Source organism: Mirounga leonina, unplaced genomic scaffold (genome assembly GCF_011800145.1).
Source record: "Mirounga leonina isolate KUSES-001 unplaced genomic scaffold, KU_Mleo_1.0 Mir_166, whole genome shotgun sequence".
Lineage (NCBI taxonomy): Eukaryota > Metazoa > Chordata > Mammalia > Carnivora > Phocidae > Mirounga > Mirounga leonina.
In genome coordinates this window covers 1,701,946-1,718,361 of record NW_023270418.1, presented here as the reverse complement: position 1 = coordinate 1,718,361, position 16,416 = coordinate 1,701,946, and the positions used below count along the sequence as shown (strand labels likewise).

General features: G+C 36.2%; 1 protein-coding gene across 3 annotated transcripts in view; it reads right to left on the bottom strand.

Moving 5' to 3' along the window:
* PRMT3 (protein arginine methyltransferase 3) overlaps positions 1–16,416 on the bottom strand; it is a 138,846-nt gene that overhangs the window by 93,476 nt on the left and 28,954 nt on the right. For all 3 annotated transcript variants that reach the window (XM_035012449.1, XM_035012448.1, XM_035012450.1), the window contains exon 10: positions 835–934. In XM_035012449.1, coding sequence (XP_034868340.1) covers positions 835–934 — 100 coding nt within the window. The remainder of the gene's footprint in view (positions 1–834; positions 935–16,416) is intronic.

Below are 16,416 nucleotides of genomic sequence, written 5' to 3'. Positions count from 1 at the left end.
TATACATTAAATCTGAACATTTCAAAAGCTCCCTAAAATCCCTGCTATTTTGCTAGAATTATTGCTATGATTATTCAAAATTTATAGATAATTATAAAGCAAAATGCATTTTTCCCAAAATTTTTTGATAAATTCATTTACTGGAAATATATGTATCAAATATAGGTTTTTAAAAAAAGGCTTTAAAACTCTCCAAATACTTAAGAAATCTTTATCTGGAAACACTAATTTGTCTTCATCAAATTGGCATATCAACAAGTCAAATCAGTTGTCAAATACCATTAGTTTTACTTCATATACATTTAAAAATAAACATTCTGTGCCCTGACTTACGATTTCAAAAGCAAATTCTAAAGCTATAAACGTATCTTAATTTTATTATTTTAATCATGCTAATAAATGCTCTTTTATGTGATAAAGAACACTGACTACATGGCCTGACGTAAGAAAGATAGGACACTCAGTATTAGAGCAATAGTGGCAACATCATGTTAATTTTGATGAAACAGTCCTAGTAAGTCCTTACTAGTCCTCACAGGCTTTTCAGCAAACATATTTAGGTCTCCACAAATTTAGAAAATAGGAAAACATTAATTCTTTATTATGATTTTAAAAGTAAAAAAGGTACTTTATTCTCTTTTTAAGAAGATTACAAATGGCCAGTAAATAAGTGCCATATCAGAATAAACTACCATAAAAAGATTGTAGCTGTTTTTAAAATAATACCATTATTCTGCCATTTATCAAACATAATTAAATGCAGAAAACTACTACCTTATTCACTGCTTTCTTTTTTTAAAACCAACACAAGTAGTTTTTTTTGCAAACACTTACCATCCACTCAGATATAATAACATCTACTTTTTCTACAGGAAGGCAAACTTCTTCAATCTTTCCTTTAATTAGTATAATAGTATCTTCAAGTTTATTTAGTCTGAAAATTATCATAATGAAATAAATTAGTATGGTAAACAGACTCAGAAAACTAGTTAAATTACATAATTTGTTGGTAACTGTCCGTATTATTTTGTATGTTCAAAGTTTGTTTGATTATTCCCTGAACACTAGAATTACTTTTTGATCACTGCATAAATGTCCAAGAATGTTTCTGATTAATATGGCAATACCCTGAACCCATACTGAAAACTTCAGCCTGAAAAAAATTTGAATTTTATCAAGAACACATGTCAATAAAGTTATGTTTTGTTTTGTTTTGTTTTTAAGGGAGGGGTGGAAAGAGACATACAGACCAGACAACAAGAGTACATTTTAAAGGCAAGTAGTGTTTCACAGTGGAGAGAGAATTGAGCTCTAGATCCTCTTGTAATTGTCAGCTAAGTGATCTTCATCAAATTATATCATAATCTTCTGAGCCGGTGTGCTCCATGTGTAAAAGAGAATGATGATGCCTGACCTATCTACTTGAAAGCCGATTATGAGAATCAAATATTTGTGAAAGCAGCACATACATCCTCAGCACATATTTCCTCAAAATATTACATGCTGCATAGAACCTGACCTATCTACTACAATCTTAAATTATTTAACCTTGTCCACTGACACTCATTAGGTATTTTTATATGCTTAATCTAAGACTAGTGCATATTTTCCACCTTCCTTTTAAAATATGAATTAGATAAGGAGATAATTTCAGAGTTAAAAGCAAGCTGCTAAGTTTATATCTAGTTAAACTCTCAATCCTCAGAGGATGTACATCTAAATTACAAAGGATTTTTTCTGCTAACAAAGGAGGATGTCCTTCCCCAACTTCACTGAGGTATTATTTACATAAAATTAAATGCATTCATTTAAAGGGTAAATTTTGTTGACTTTTACAAAAGAGACATTTGAGTGATTGCTATCATCATCAATATATAGAACATATCTACCTCCTCGAAAATATTCATTAGCACTCCTTCCCAGAAAATCCTCCTGTTCACAGGCAAACATCGATTTTCTCTCTTTCACTACATATTAGATTTGTATTTTGTAGAGTTTCTTATAAATGGAATCATAGCAAATGTACCTTTTTGTGTGTGGTTTCATTTCAATACTTTTTAGATTAATGCATACTTTTGTGTGTATCACTAGTGCATTCCCTATTGTTGCTTAGTATTCCTGTGTGGATAAAACAATTTTGTTGATCCACATACCCGTGAATGGAATTCTGGATTGTTTCTAGCTTTCGGTTATAATGAAAAATGCTACCATAAACATTTGTGTACAAGTAAAATTGTTCTGTCAAATGAAAGTATCTAACTTTTAAAGAAACTGTCAATCTGGGGCGCCTGGGTGGCTCAGTTGGTTAAGCAAATGCCTTCGGCTCAGGTCATGATCCTGGAGTCCCGGGATCAAGTCCCGCATCGGGCTCCCTGCTCGGCAGGGGGTCTGCTTCTCCCTCTGCCCTCTTCCCTCTCGTGCTCTCTGTCTCTCATTCTCTCTCTCTCAAATAAATAAATAAAATCTTAAAAAAAAAAAAACCTGTCAATCTGTTTTACAAAGTGCATATACAATTTTATATTCCACCAGCAATGTATATGTGCATTCTTGTTGCTTCACATCTTTGTCAACACTTAGTATTGTTAAGCTTTTAGATTTTAACTGTGTGATGAGATCTCATCATTGTTATAAACTGCATTTTTCTAATGATCAAGCATTTTTTCCCATGTGCTTTTTGGCCATATCCCTACATTGCCTTTTATTCCAATTTTTTGCCCATTTAAAAAATCAAATCAGCTGTATTCTTATTGAATTTTAGGATTCTTAACATATCCTAGATAAAAACCTTCTGAGATTTATGTGTAGTAAATGATTTCCACCATTCTGTGGCTTTTTAATTTTTTAATGGTATATTTTGAAGAGCTAGTTTTTAATTCTGACAATGACCAATTAATATTTTTTTTCTTTTGTGGTTCATTTTTGCCTACATCAAGTCTTTTCACCTGTATTCTTCTAAAACTTTTCTTTCCATTTGAATTAATTTTTCCACATAGTATCATGTTCATTTTCTTCCATAATAATACCGACTGATATGGTGGAAAAACTATTACAAGGGATAGTTTCAACTTCCCTGAAGAAAAAGAATCACTAACCCAAAGGATTACTTTGGTATCTTTGTCAAAAATTAATTAATCATATATGTGTAAGTTTATTTCTGGACTTTCAATTCTGCCTCAACATTTAAATATGCATCCTTATGCCAATACAACACTTTCTTGATTACTACAACTTTAAATTAAGTCATAAAATCTGACAGTATACATCCTTCAACTTTATTCTTCTTTTAAAAAATTCTCTTAGCTATTCTAGGTCATTTGTGTTTTCAAATGAATTTTAGCATCAAGCTCTTGGTAATGTAATGCACTTTTCAGTGTTAATATCTTAGACATACTTTGTTAAATTTACCCCTAAATGTTTGATGATTTTGGTTGTACTGTAAATACTATATATTTACTTAAGTTTCAATGTCTACTTGTTTGGGACTACTAATAAAAAGTATAATTAATTTTCATATTTTCACAAATCCCGTAACTATGGGATTTTTAGTGGTTATTTTATATATTTCTTTTTTTAACATTTTACTCCTTTATTTTCTTTATAGTTAACATACAGAGTTATATTAGTTTCAGGTGTACAACATGGTGATTTATTTTATAAATTTCTTAGGATTCTACATGTATATGATCATGTCATTTGGGTGTCATGAAAGTTTTACTTCCTTCAAATCTTTTATTTCCTTTTCTTGGTTTATTGCACTTTAAGTTAGATTCCCCAAGACAACAGTGAATAGAAGTGGTGAGAGTGTACATCCCCTGCATTCATTAACTGTTATCAAAAATGACACTACCTATCTTTATCAGGTAACAAAGGTCCTTTTTTTGCTAGTTTGCTGAATTTTCCTTATGAGTTACAAATTTTGACATATAATTTTTCTGCACCTATTAAGATGATTCTACAGTTTTTCTTTCCTTTCTGTTAATATGATAAATTATATTGACTTTCAAATGTTAAACTTACCTTGCCTTCCTAAGATAACTCCACTTGGTCATAGCTTATTATCCTGGATGGATTCAATCTGCTAATTTTCTGTTAAAAACATTTCCATCTCCTAGACTTACCATGGTGATTATTCTGTAATGTATATAAATGTCTAATCACTATGCTGTACACCTGAAACTAATACTGTATATCAAATCTACTTCAATTAAAAAAGTATGTTTCCCTTTAAAAAAAAAGAAAACAGGACGCCTGGGTGGCTCAGTCGGTTAAGCCTCTGTCCTCCGCTCAGGTCATGATCCCAGGGTTCTGGAATCGAGTCCCACATCTGGTTCCTTGCTCAGCAGAGAGCCTGCTTCTCCCTCTGCCTGCCACTCCCCCTGCTTGTACTCTCGTGCTCTCTCCCACGCTCTCTCTCCAGCAAATAAATAAATAAAATCTTAAATTTTATGTTCATAGGGATGTTCATCTATGTTCATAGGGATACTGGTATGTAGTTTATTTTCTTGGAATATCTGTTTGACTTTAGTATCACTGTAATATCAGCCTTATAAATTATGTTGTGAAGGGTTCTGTCCACCTCCAAGAGTTTAGTATTACTTCTTCATTAAATGTTATGAGAAATTTGCTATTTGAGCCTGCAGTTTAATTTGTGGGAAGGACTGTAATTACCAACTCATTTTATTTATTTATTTATTTAAGATTTTATTTATTTATCTGAGAGAGAGAGATAGTGAAAGAGAGAGCCCAAGTAGGGGGAAAGGGAGAAGCAGGCTTCCCACTGAGCAGGGAGCCTGATGCAGGGCTCGATCCCAGGACCCTGGGATCATGATATGAGCCAAAGGCAGACGCTTAACACACTGAGCCACCCAGGCAACCACGAACTCATTTTATTTACTAGATCTAGGTATATTCAGATTTTCTAGTTCTTCTTGAATCAATTTTGGTAACTGTCATTTTTCAGAGTATTTTTCCATTTTACCTAAATTGTCATTATTTATTGACGTAAAAGTGTCTGTAATATTCCTTCATTATCCTTTGTCTAGAGGATCTGTAGTGATGTTCCCATCTTCAATCCTAATATTGATAATTTGTATCTTTTCTTCTCGATAATTCTGGTTAGAGATTTATTAATGTTATCTTCTTTAAATAAATTTCATTTTCATTAATTTTCTCTATTATTTTGTTTTGTATTGCACTGATCTCTGTCTTTACTTGCTTTCTTGGGTATATTTCACTTTTCTTTCTCTACCATATCTTAAGATGGAAGCTTAGATCATGGATTTTAAATGTTTCTTCTTTTCTTTTCTTTTTTTTTTTTTTAAAGATTTTATTTATTTGACAGAGAGAGACACAGTGAGAGAGGGAACACAAGCAGGGGGAGTGGGAGAGGGAGAAGCAGGCTTCCCGGTGGAGCAGGGAGCCCGATGCGGGGCTCGATCCCAGGACCCTGGGATCATGACCTGAGCCGAAGGCAGACGCTTAACGACTGAGCCACCCAGGCGCCCCTGTTTCTTCTTTTCTAATATAAGCATTTAAAACTTTAAATTTCCTCTTGGGTATGGCTTTAGCTGTATCCCACAAATTCTGATACACTGTGCTTTTAATGCACTTCAAAATATTTTCTAAATTCTTTCTCTTGTTACTTCTTCTTTGAACCATGGGTTGGTTATTTAGAAGTGTGCTATTTAACTGCAGCACAAGTGACACACAAACTTTAAAATATTTACTATCTGGCCATTTACAGAAAAGGCTTGCCAACACTTGCTTTAGAGCACTACAGAAGCATAGCTAAGACTATACAGTAAGAAGATCTAGAACAGAAATAAATGAGGTCACAGAAAGAGAAGAAATAAAAATCCTTGAAGAAATAAAGGATGAGGGACACCTTCATTGTGCACTCTTTGTTGAAGATTTTGTCTTTGTTTTTGATTTATTGAAGCTGTACTGTAATGTATGGCTTTAAAAGAAATTAGTCTTAGATTCTTTGGATTCATCTATGCCTTAATGCTTTTTGTCAATTGTAGAAAATTCTCATCCTTTCTCTTTTTTTTTAAAAGATTTTATTTATTTATTTGCCAGAGAGAGCGAGAGAGTGTGAGAGTACAAGCAGGGGGAGTGGCAGGCAGAGGGAGAAGCTGGTTCCCTGCTGAGCAAGGAGCCCGATGCGGGACTCGATCCCAGGACCCTGGGATCATGACCTGAGCTGAAGGCAGACACTGAACTGACTGAGCGACGGGCACTGAACTGACTGAGCCACCCAGGCGTCCCTCATCCCTCCAATAAAAATAAGTTACTCTGACACATGACTTCTTAATAGCAACAACAGAAACCAGAAGGTAAGGAATGATAATACCAATGAACGAGAGCGGAGATGGGAAAACTTTTTATTAAATTCTCAAATAAAAAATATTTTAGACTCCCAGGCCATATGGTTTCTGCTGCAACTATTCAAGTTTTATTGTTGGATAAAAGCAGCAATAGACAATATGTAAACAAAAGGGCACGGCTTGTCCTAACTTTATTTACAAAACAGGTGGCTGGTCCATGGCTGAAGTTTACGGACTTCCATACTAGAGCATTATCACACCAACCCAGAATCGCCATGCAGAGAAAAATATCTCCAAAACAGAAGCAGATTATATTTTGAGCAAACCAACACCATTTTGATTTTGTTTGGCTACAGCCATAAGTGCAGAAAATGTTAAAGAATTAGTTCAGGAAGAAGGAAAATGATCTGAGATAGTCAGTGAAATATGAAGGAATAAGAAAAGAGGATGGACTTACGGGTGAGTGAATACAAAGGATCATGAACCACAGATTCTAACCAGGGTCAAGCTTTACAATTTCAAAAATACAGGCAATTAAGAGGTCCTAATTAGAGAGAAGTCTGGGACATTAAAGGCAGATGCTTTGGTCTTCCCTTCTCTACGTCAGGCACGTACTCTCTCACCCAGTTTAGACATGATCTCTAAGTAAGGAGCCCCTTTCCATGTACCAGATTGTTCCCTACTATATGAGTCTCTTGATTGCTAATATCTTTGAAATTATTAATGAAGTTTAATACTGGGTAATATCTCTGGGTAATCAGGTTTGTGTGAATCTACTGGAAAATATGTTAGCTCAGGGTAGTGCTATTAGGAGAACTCTCATACAGATCCATGAATCACAAAGGCTCAGGGTACTTTTTAAACCAGGAAAAGAAGGGGACTCAAAAAATAGAAGGATCTAATCCTCAGATGGTTACCAAGACATCTTTGGTATGAAATGGGAAAACTCAGACTCGGAGAAACTGGCCAGTGGCCTGGCAGGGATTCGTGGGCAGAGGAGAAGACACTGAAAAGTTCTACTCTCTGGCTGTTACTAGCATGTCTGATAAATGCTAGTCCTTTCAGGGAGGAGATAATACCAAGAGAAAAAAAAACCTGTAAGAACAGTTTTTCCTCTCACTGGAAGGCCTCCTTATGCTTATATGGCTACCTGGGGAGATGAAGTATCCACTAGGAAAGTAACGAACTTAAGGCTATGGGTTATCCCAAAGATGATATAGGTAGATGGAGGACAAAATCAGAGGACTCCTGAGTACTGAGCCTATTTTGTGAAAGAAATAGAGCATTTCACAAAGATGTACCAGAAAAGCCTAGTGAATCATTATTGGCATGGACAATCAGGAGGATGCATCACTTATTTTATATACAACAGAGCAGAAAGGATTACTTGGGTTGATGATAGATCCATATGTTGCAGTGAACAGGTGCTTCTAGGTGGTACAACAACTAAACTGCTCAGTAAGTAAGAGCTGGGCTACAGTATACCTACCCCATGAGGGTAACTGCTCTGCCTTCTTCCCAACACATAGATAGTCCTCTAAAGCAGAAGGAATGCTGTGAGTGCAAGTAAACTTAGACTGACTTTACAATAACAATATAATTGAATGCTACTGACAGAGATGATGATAGATGTGGAATTCAGTGACTCCTCATTCTTGAGCATTTTATGCAACCTTGTAATATATAATTAAGAGGTAGTATCTGATTACTTTAATTACCAAGAATGGGACTGCATGATGTTGCTGACATACAAAAGAAAGGGGGAGTGACAAAAGAAAAAATGGAGGAAACAAAAACCAGCTCACTGAAGGACAGTTTATATGGCTTTGGAAAAACAGTGTGAAAAAGAGGAATTAGATGAGGTCTCTACTAAGGAGTTAGCAACAAGCTTTGTAGAGGATGGTTCATATCCTAGTAGGGTCATTAGGGCCTTTACAGGCTTATTCTAAGCAGAAATTATTGCAGAAAATGTTATAAGAAGAAGTTAAAACAGCGGACTTGTGATTCATGCACAACTTTTATTGTGGGATATTCAACCCATGGGTGAATTTTCCATTAAAAGTGAATTAATGTCCTTGCATTATCCAGGAGGTTAGAAATATTAACAATATACTTTGACATATTTTAATTTCCAATGTCTGTTTCATGTTCCTTATAGAAATACAATTGATTTTTGTATATTAATTTGTATTCAGCATCTTGATAATTTTATTATTGGAATAATTTATTTATAGTTTATTTCTAAAGTCCATATTTATAAACATACCATTAGTGAATATGAATAGTTTTCTTTTTTCATTTTCAATTCTCATAGCTTTCTTTTATTGCCTTGCTGTACTGGGATCTCCTTTACAGAGTTAACAGAAGAGGTGATGGCAGGTATCTCTGTCTTGTTCCTGAACTTAAAGCAAATGCTTTCAATGCTTCATCAAGATATGGGCCATAGGGCTTGTGTTTTTTTGTAGATACAATATATCATGTTAGGATATTCCTTTTTAGCTCTAGTTTGCTAAGCATTGTAATACATGGATACATTGAATGGATATGGAATTTTATCATACCATTTTTTCTGCATCTATTGAGATGATCTCAGTAGACTGTTCTGGCTGATGTTCTCATACTTAACCAACCTTATATTCTTGGGATAAACTTTACCTTCCAATATATTGCTCAATTAGTTTTCTAATATTTTGATTAAGATTTTTGCATGTATGTTCATGAATGAGTAATCTGTAATTTTCTGTTCTACTGCCTTAGTAGAATTTCAGTATAAAGGTTATACTGCCCTCATATATGGGTGCTTGATTCTTGACAAAGATGAATGACAGTGCAAAACAGAGAGGAAAGAACGGTCTCTGTAATAAGTGAGACTGGGACAACTAGGTCATTTAAACAGATTACAAAAAAAACAAAACAAAACAAAAAACAAAAGAATAAAACTGGATGACTACTTCATTCCATATACAAAAACAATGCCCAAGAGATTACAGGCCTAAATGTAAAACACAACTATAAAGCATTTACAAATGAATATAGGAGAATATCTCCATAAAGTTTCTTACTCAGCTCACAAATAGCCTTAAACAAGAATTTTGCTCTGTGGAAATTGAGAATTTCAGTACATCAAAAGACACTATGAAGAAAGTGAGAAGGCATGCAAGAATGAGAGAAGACATCTGCATTACATAAAACCTATAAACAACTAAAATTTTAAAAATATAAAGATCGTTTACAAATAAAGGAGAAGATCCAACTCAACAAAAATCTGAGAAAAGGTATCAACAGATATTTCACAGAAAAGGAAACTCAAATGGCCAATAATCACCTAAAAAGGTGCTTGGCCTCATTAATCATCACAGAAATGCAAATTTAAGTTGCAATGAGGTGCTATAAGACCAATTGGAAAAAAATAGAAAAGATAAGACAATACCAACCAGAACTGTTATGTACAAAAAGTTTGTAAGAAAATTTTTCATAATAGCTCTAACCTGGAAAAGTAAAAAATGTCCATCAGGAACAGATCAGAAAATTGTGATATAGTCATCCACAGCATTCTTTACAATAATAAACATGAATGAACTATTACACATACCATGAAGAACACTAAAAAAAATGTTGAGCAAAACAAGCTAGACAAAAAAAAAATGCATAATATATCATTTTGTTTATTTAAAAATCAGAGTTGAGTAAACTATTTAGATGGATGGCGATGTAAGTAGTTAAAGTATAAAGCACACAAAAGAAGTAATTACTATCAAAGTCAAGACGGTAGCTCCTCAATCAGGCAAGGGCAGCATCTGACTGAAAAGGGCAAATGGAGGTGGGTGGGATTCTACCTATAGTGTGGTAATGTTCTATTTCTTGTTATTTATGCACTTTTAATACATATGTTACATTTCACACAAAAATTAAAAAAAAGGGATGCTTTATCATATTTGGGGTTTTTTTTCAAATAAGTACTTAACAAAATTCTTTCCGATAAAACTGCTGTAGTTGCTTACTATTTACTGAAATACATATATATATATTTTTAAAGACTTTATTTATTTATTTGACACAGAGAGAGACACAGCGAGAGAAGGAACACAAGCAGGGGAGTGGGAGAAGGAGAAGCAGGCTTTCCACGGAGCAGGGAGCCCAATGCGGGGCTCGATCCCAGGACCCTGGGATCATGACCTGAGCCGGAGGCAGACGCTTAACGACTGAGCCATCCAGGCGCCCTATTTACTGAAATATTTATTAAGGCTCTAACAGTTACAAACACTTCAAAGGAAACAAAAAGTGAGCTTCTTAAAAGAGCAAAATGTTCCCATTGCCTAGAAATATCTTCAGAATGCTAATGCTGAAACAAGATGTGTTCTGTAAGAGGCCATCTGCTCAGGCTGTTTATTGTCTGCTACAAGTCATAATCCTACTTGCAACAGTAATTACTTGTTCAAATATAAATATAACAGGAAAGATTAAGATTTCAGGCAATACACAGAAAAAAGACAAAGGCCATAATTCCCAGTAATTCTGTATTCAACAGCTCAACACAGGTATCATTCACATAGATAACCTCTTTCTTGAGACTGCTCATCTTAATCACCACCTGATTTCCCATTCATGAAAAAAACTATACTTTTTACTGACTTTTCTCAAGTGGCTACTCACTAAACCTTTCTTTAGCATAAAAGCATGCCAAAAATTCTATCTCTAGAATCACCTGCTCAGAAACTAGCATAGCTTTAATCTATAGAAATATGACACTGTAATAAGAACAATATTTTTTTTTTTTAAAGATTTTATTTATTTATTTGAGACAGAGAGAATGAGAGACAGAGAGCATGGGAGGGAGGAGGGTCAGAGGGAGAAGCAGACTCCCTGCCGAGCAGGGAGCCTGATACGGGACTCGATCCCGGGACTCCAGGATCATGACCTGAGCCGAAGGCAGTCGCTTAACCAACTGAGCCACCCAGGCGCCCAAGAACAGTATTTTAATAAGTCTCTTAACTAATCCAGTAAGTACTGAAATCATCTATTTTTCTGAGTGAAAATTTTGTTAGGAAATAAGATGGGAAAGTATTGGTTGTTCTATCGTAAAAGTAGCAATTTAACTTTTATTTCATGATACAGGAACATCAGCATGATTAATTATCTTATACTGGGCATACAGAGATGAAAGACACAGTCCACACACTTAAGAACATGGTCTAGGGGAGAGAGAATAGTAAACAGCATAGGGTATCACAGAGCTTATATAAAAAGCCCTGAAGTAAGTGAGGGACATTTGAGTTTAACCGGGAAAAGAGCACCCACAAAAACATATATACATATATATATGTGTATATATATGTAAGGGATATATATATATATGTAAGGGAGGGTCATCTCTGTGTGCACGTGTCTGTGTGTAAGAGAAATGGCAAATTTATAGAACTATAAATAGTTCACTATGATTAGAGCAATAAAAAGTATACAGTGACAAAGTTGAGAGGTAGAGGTGATACTCAAGAGTCTAGATTTTATTTAAAGGCAGTAAAGAGTCATTTCAGGATTTTTCAGAATGGGAAACATAGGATCAAATGTGTAATGTCCTTCTGTCCAATGTGACTTAGATTAAAGACCTGGTGTAGGTCCAAAGAAGAACATGGTCTAGTAGGGAGATAAATAAAAGCAGCATAAAGCATCACAGAAGTTCATGCAATGAAGACCTGTAATCAAGCAAGTGGCATTTAAAGTTTGTGACAAAATTCATCTAGAAGAATACATGAGTGCTAAGGAAGGGCAGGGAGGGGAAGAAAGGGAGGGTTCCCTCCACTCCCCTCAGAAACAAAACACATTCCAGCTACCTTTATTAAAAAAATCTAGTCCTCTATTCATAAATGCAAACAAAAAAAACAAGGATTCTTTTTTTTTTAAGATTTTATTTATTTGACACAGAGAGAGAGAACACAAGCAGGGGGAGCTGCAGAGGGAAAGGGAGAAGCAGGCTTCCCACCAAGCAGGGAGCCCGACATGGGGCTCGATCCCAGGACCCTGGGATCATGACCTGAGTCGAAGGCAGACACTTAACAGACTGAGCCACCCAGGTGCCCCCAAAAACAAGGATTCTTAACCATTTGACACAAATGGCAGATGTAAGTATATCCCATGAAAAATAAATACTACCAGGCAGATCATTTCAAATGCAGGCCCCAGACATGGAGTCAGAATAAGGCTTGTATTCCTCGAATACAATGAACTGCCTCCCTCCCAACTACACTACAGGTGTGTAGTTGTGGAATTCCTAACATTGAGAACATTTATTGTTTAAAATTAGCAATAACTCAGCTTCTAATACAATGAAAAAAAAACGATGAAAAGAATTGTCTGGATTCAAGCAGAGAAAATGGGCTTTCAGGTTTGATGTTGATTTGCTTTGTTTGATGTCCCAGGTCTTGAAAATTCATTAATTTATAAACTCATTCATTAAATAAGTATTTAAATTGAATACCTACTATATGCCACATTGCCTTTCCTGGTGGTAAAAAAAGAGAAAAATCCCTATTTAACCTTGAGGAGCTGAAATTTCACATTTCTATGTATTTCATCTCCTGACCTAAAGCTTTAAAAATTTACAAAATGCTGATAGTGATCTCTCATACTAGGATCACAGGTAATCTTTAGTTTCTTCTTTATCATCTCTTATGTCTTCCCAACACAAAACACATCCCTTTCTCCTTTCTTTTTTACTTAAAGGGGAGGAGAATTGAGGAGGGAAATCAGTCTGGCTGCCCTGGAGAGAACAGATGACACCCGCTGGGAGGCAAAGGCAACGTACAAATAACCGAGCTGGTTACACGCAGCTGTATGAATTCAGGTGAGAAATGTAAGAATGGGAACTAAGACATGGATTCAAGACACGTCAATAATAGATGAGGAATGGATTTGAGAAACATTAAGGATTCTCAGTTAACAGGATTATCTCCAACAGGAATGTTGGTAAAAAGAAGCAAAGGTTAAGTATGAATCCCAGGTTTTCAATTTTTACCCATGAGAAAAGCATCAATGCAGGTCTATTCTCTCAGGTCTTATCTCTGTAACCATGGCAATAATTCTTGACCAAACTCTAACAAAAGTCCTGAACATTCACATAATTATTGTGTAATGATGCTATTCTATATGCCCTAAGCCATGGACCAGGATCAACCAGAATGACAGCATGTTTAAAGGAAACATGAATATTCCTGATGTGTACCTGGTGTCTGACATGCATTTACACCATGGCAGGGGGGCGGGGGGCGGGTCATAGAGCAGGTGCCTGTATGACTAGCTCTCTTTGAGAACTATGGACTCTTGTTTGTTTGTTTTAAATATTTAATTTATTTATTTGACAGAGAGAGACACAGTGAGACAGGGAACACAAGCAGGGGGAGTGGAAGAAGGAGAAGCAGGCTTCCTGCGGAGCGGGGAGCCGGATGTGGGGCTCGATCCCAGGACCCTGGGATCATGGCCCGAGCCGAAGGCAGACGCTTAACGACTGAGCCACCCAGGTGCCCTGAGAACTATGGACTCTTAAAACTCAAGCAAACTTCGTCAGGCAGAGACATCTTACATGTGTCTGAGACTTGCAGCTAGAGAGAAAAGTACATCTTGTGTGACTCTTGCAAAGAAAGGATTACTTGGGAGCCTCTCTCTACATGACCTCTTTACTGATGGATATCTTTTTCTTGCTGTCCCTGAACTGTGTCTTCTGCTATAATAAATCTTAACTGTGAATACAACTTTATATTGAGTTTTAGGAGTTTTCCCAGTCAACTACTGGACTACTGGGTAGTCATGAGACCTTCAAACAGGATCACTGAGTGGGAGGGAAATTAAGGGTTTGGTGGGGTGGGAAAAGAAATGAATTTAATTTTCTTGTACAGTGCCTTGATCACCTTCATTACCTTCATAAGAATTCTATGGCTTATGAGCAGCAAATATATTTTTTACCATTTTAGCCTTATCAGCTGTTCAAAATTCTCTGCAGCTTTAACTCACTCTTCTATGTTATTTCTATTAAATTTAGAAACAAAATATGAAGGAACATCCTTATTTCAAGAACTTATCCTGGTATATTTTGTGATCTTGTTCCAAATCTGATATAGGGGCTACCACTATCTTTAAAATCATTATGTTAAATTCATTCTTCTCAAGGACCTTTATTATGCATTTGCAGTGAATCAGACACTTTGCTAGGTGTTCGGAATAAAAAGATTAAGAAAATACAGCTCCTGTCCTAGAATCCAGAGGACACTTATATAAACATGACAACAGATCAAATATTCTCTGGGCTTTTCTTTGTTTCATTTCTAACAGCATTCTAGATACAGGCAATATAAAAGATTGCATCTTTAATGTCATAGTGAGACTGAAAGTATTGCATTGTAGCTGTATGATGGATCAACCTTCTCATGAAAGTTCCTCTGCAATAATATGCAGAAGTCTGAATAATGAGCTATTCCATGGCCGAGTCAATGAGAAGCCAAAGGCAGCCCAACTAATGGTAAAAATATTACCAGAAGCTATCCCTGCTTCCTGAGGGTGAATACAGTATACAATTGTCTGGCAATTCAATAGCTCTACTATCCTTAGGTAAGTTTATGTTTCTAAAATGATCATTCACGGGGCGCCTGGGGGGCTCAGTTGTTAAGTGTCTGCCTTCGGCTCAGGTCACGATCCCAGGGTCCTGGGATCGAGCCCCGCATCGGGCTCCTGGGCAGCGGGAAGCCTGCTTCTCCCTCTCCCACTCCCCCTGCTTGTGTTCCCTCTCTCAGTGTCTCTTTCTGTCAAATAAAAAAAAAAAATCTCTTCAAAAAAATAAAATAAAATGATCATTCACTAAAGAGTTCAAAGTACAACAGCACGAATAAGAAACAATTTTCCTTCCTTCCATATTTCACTTTGCGTTCTATTTGTCCCTGCTAATACAACATCTTTGAAAACCTATATTCTACTTTATTCATGTCTGCAACCTCAAAACTGCAAGCTTGACCTTCTTAAGGCCAAACATGTATATATTTATATGTGACATATATATATATGCCCTAATATACATGTCAGTTTACATTAAAATCAGTATTTACCCCATTCTAAACTCATTTCTTTAGAAATATTAGATCTCTTTTTTAAATAAAGGAACACAAATTATTTTATCATATTTTGAACGTAATTCAAGGACTGTAAACTAAATATATTTAAAAGTAATGAAAAATTGGGGCGCCTGGGTGGCTCAGTTGGTTAAGCAACTGCCTTCGGCTCAGGTCATGATCCTGGAGTCCCGGGATCGAGTCCCGCATCGGACTCCCTGCTCAACAGGGAGTCTGCTTCTCCCTCTGATCCTCCCCCTCTCATGCTCTCTGTCTCCCATTCTCTCTCTCAGATAAATAAATAAAAAATCTTTAAAAAAAAAAAAAAAGTAATGAAAAATGCATTTTAAAAGTGTCCCTCAGGGCGCCTGGGTGGCTCAGTTGGTTGAGCGTCTGCCTTCGGCTCAGGTCACGATCCCAGGGTCCTGGGATTGAGCCCTGCATCGGGCTCCCTGCTCCGCAGGAAGCCTGCTTCTCCTTCTCCCACTACCCCCTGCTTGTGTTCCCTCTCTCGCTGTCAAATAAATAAAATATTAAAAAAAAAAAAGTGTCCCTCTTAGAATTTAAAGTGCTTTTTTACAGATATAAGCTTACAGAATTTTATAGAAACTCTGCTATGTACAGATCTCTGACAAAATAGCCTCAGAAGAGCAAAGACAACTCACAGCCTGCTAATTGGAAGAGTTGTTTTCACTGACTGATGATAATTCTAGAAAGCTCCAATATACAATAATAGACAAGTATAAGAGAAGTTGAGAGGGGGTGCCTAGGTAGCTCAGTCAGTTGAGCGTCTGACTCTTGACTTCAGCTCAGGTCATGATCGCAGGGTCATGAGATCCAGCCCCAGGTCAGACTCTGTGCTCAGCATGCAGTCTGCTTGAGATTCTCTCTCTCTCCTTCTGTCTCTCCCAACCGCCCCCCATGGATGCATGAGCTCTCTCTCTCTCTAAAAAGAAGAAGAAGAAGAAGAAGAAGAAGAAGAAGAAGAAGAAGAAGAA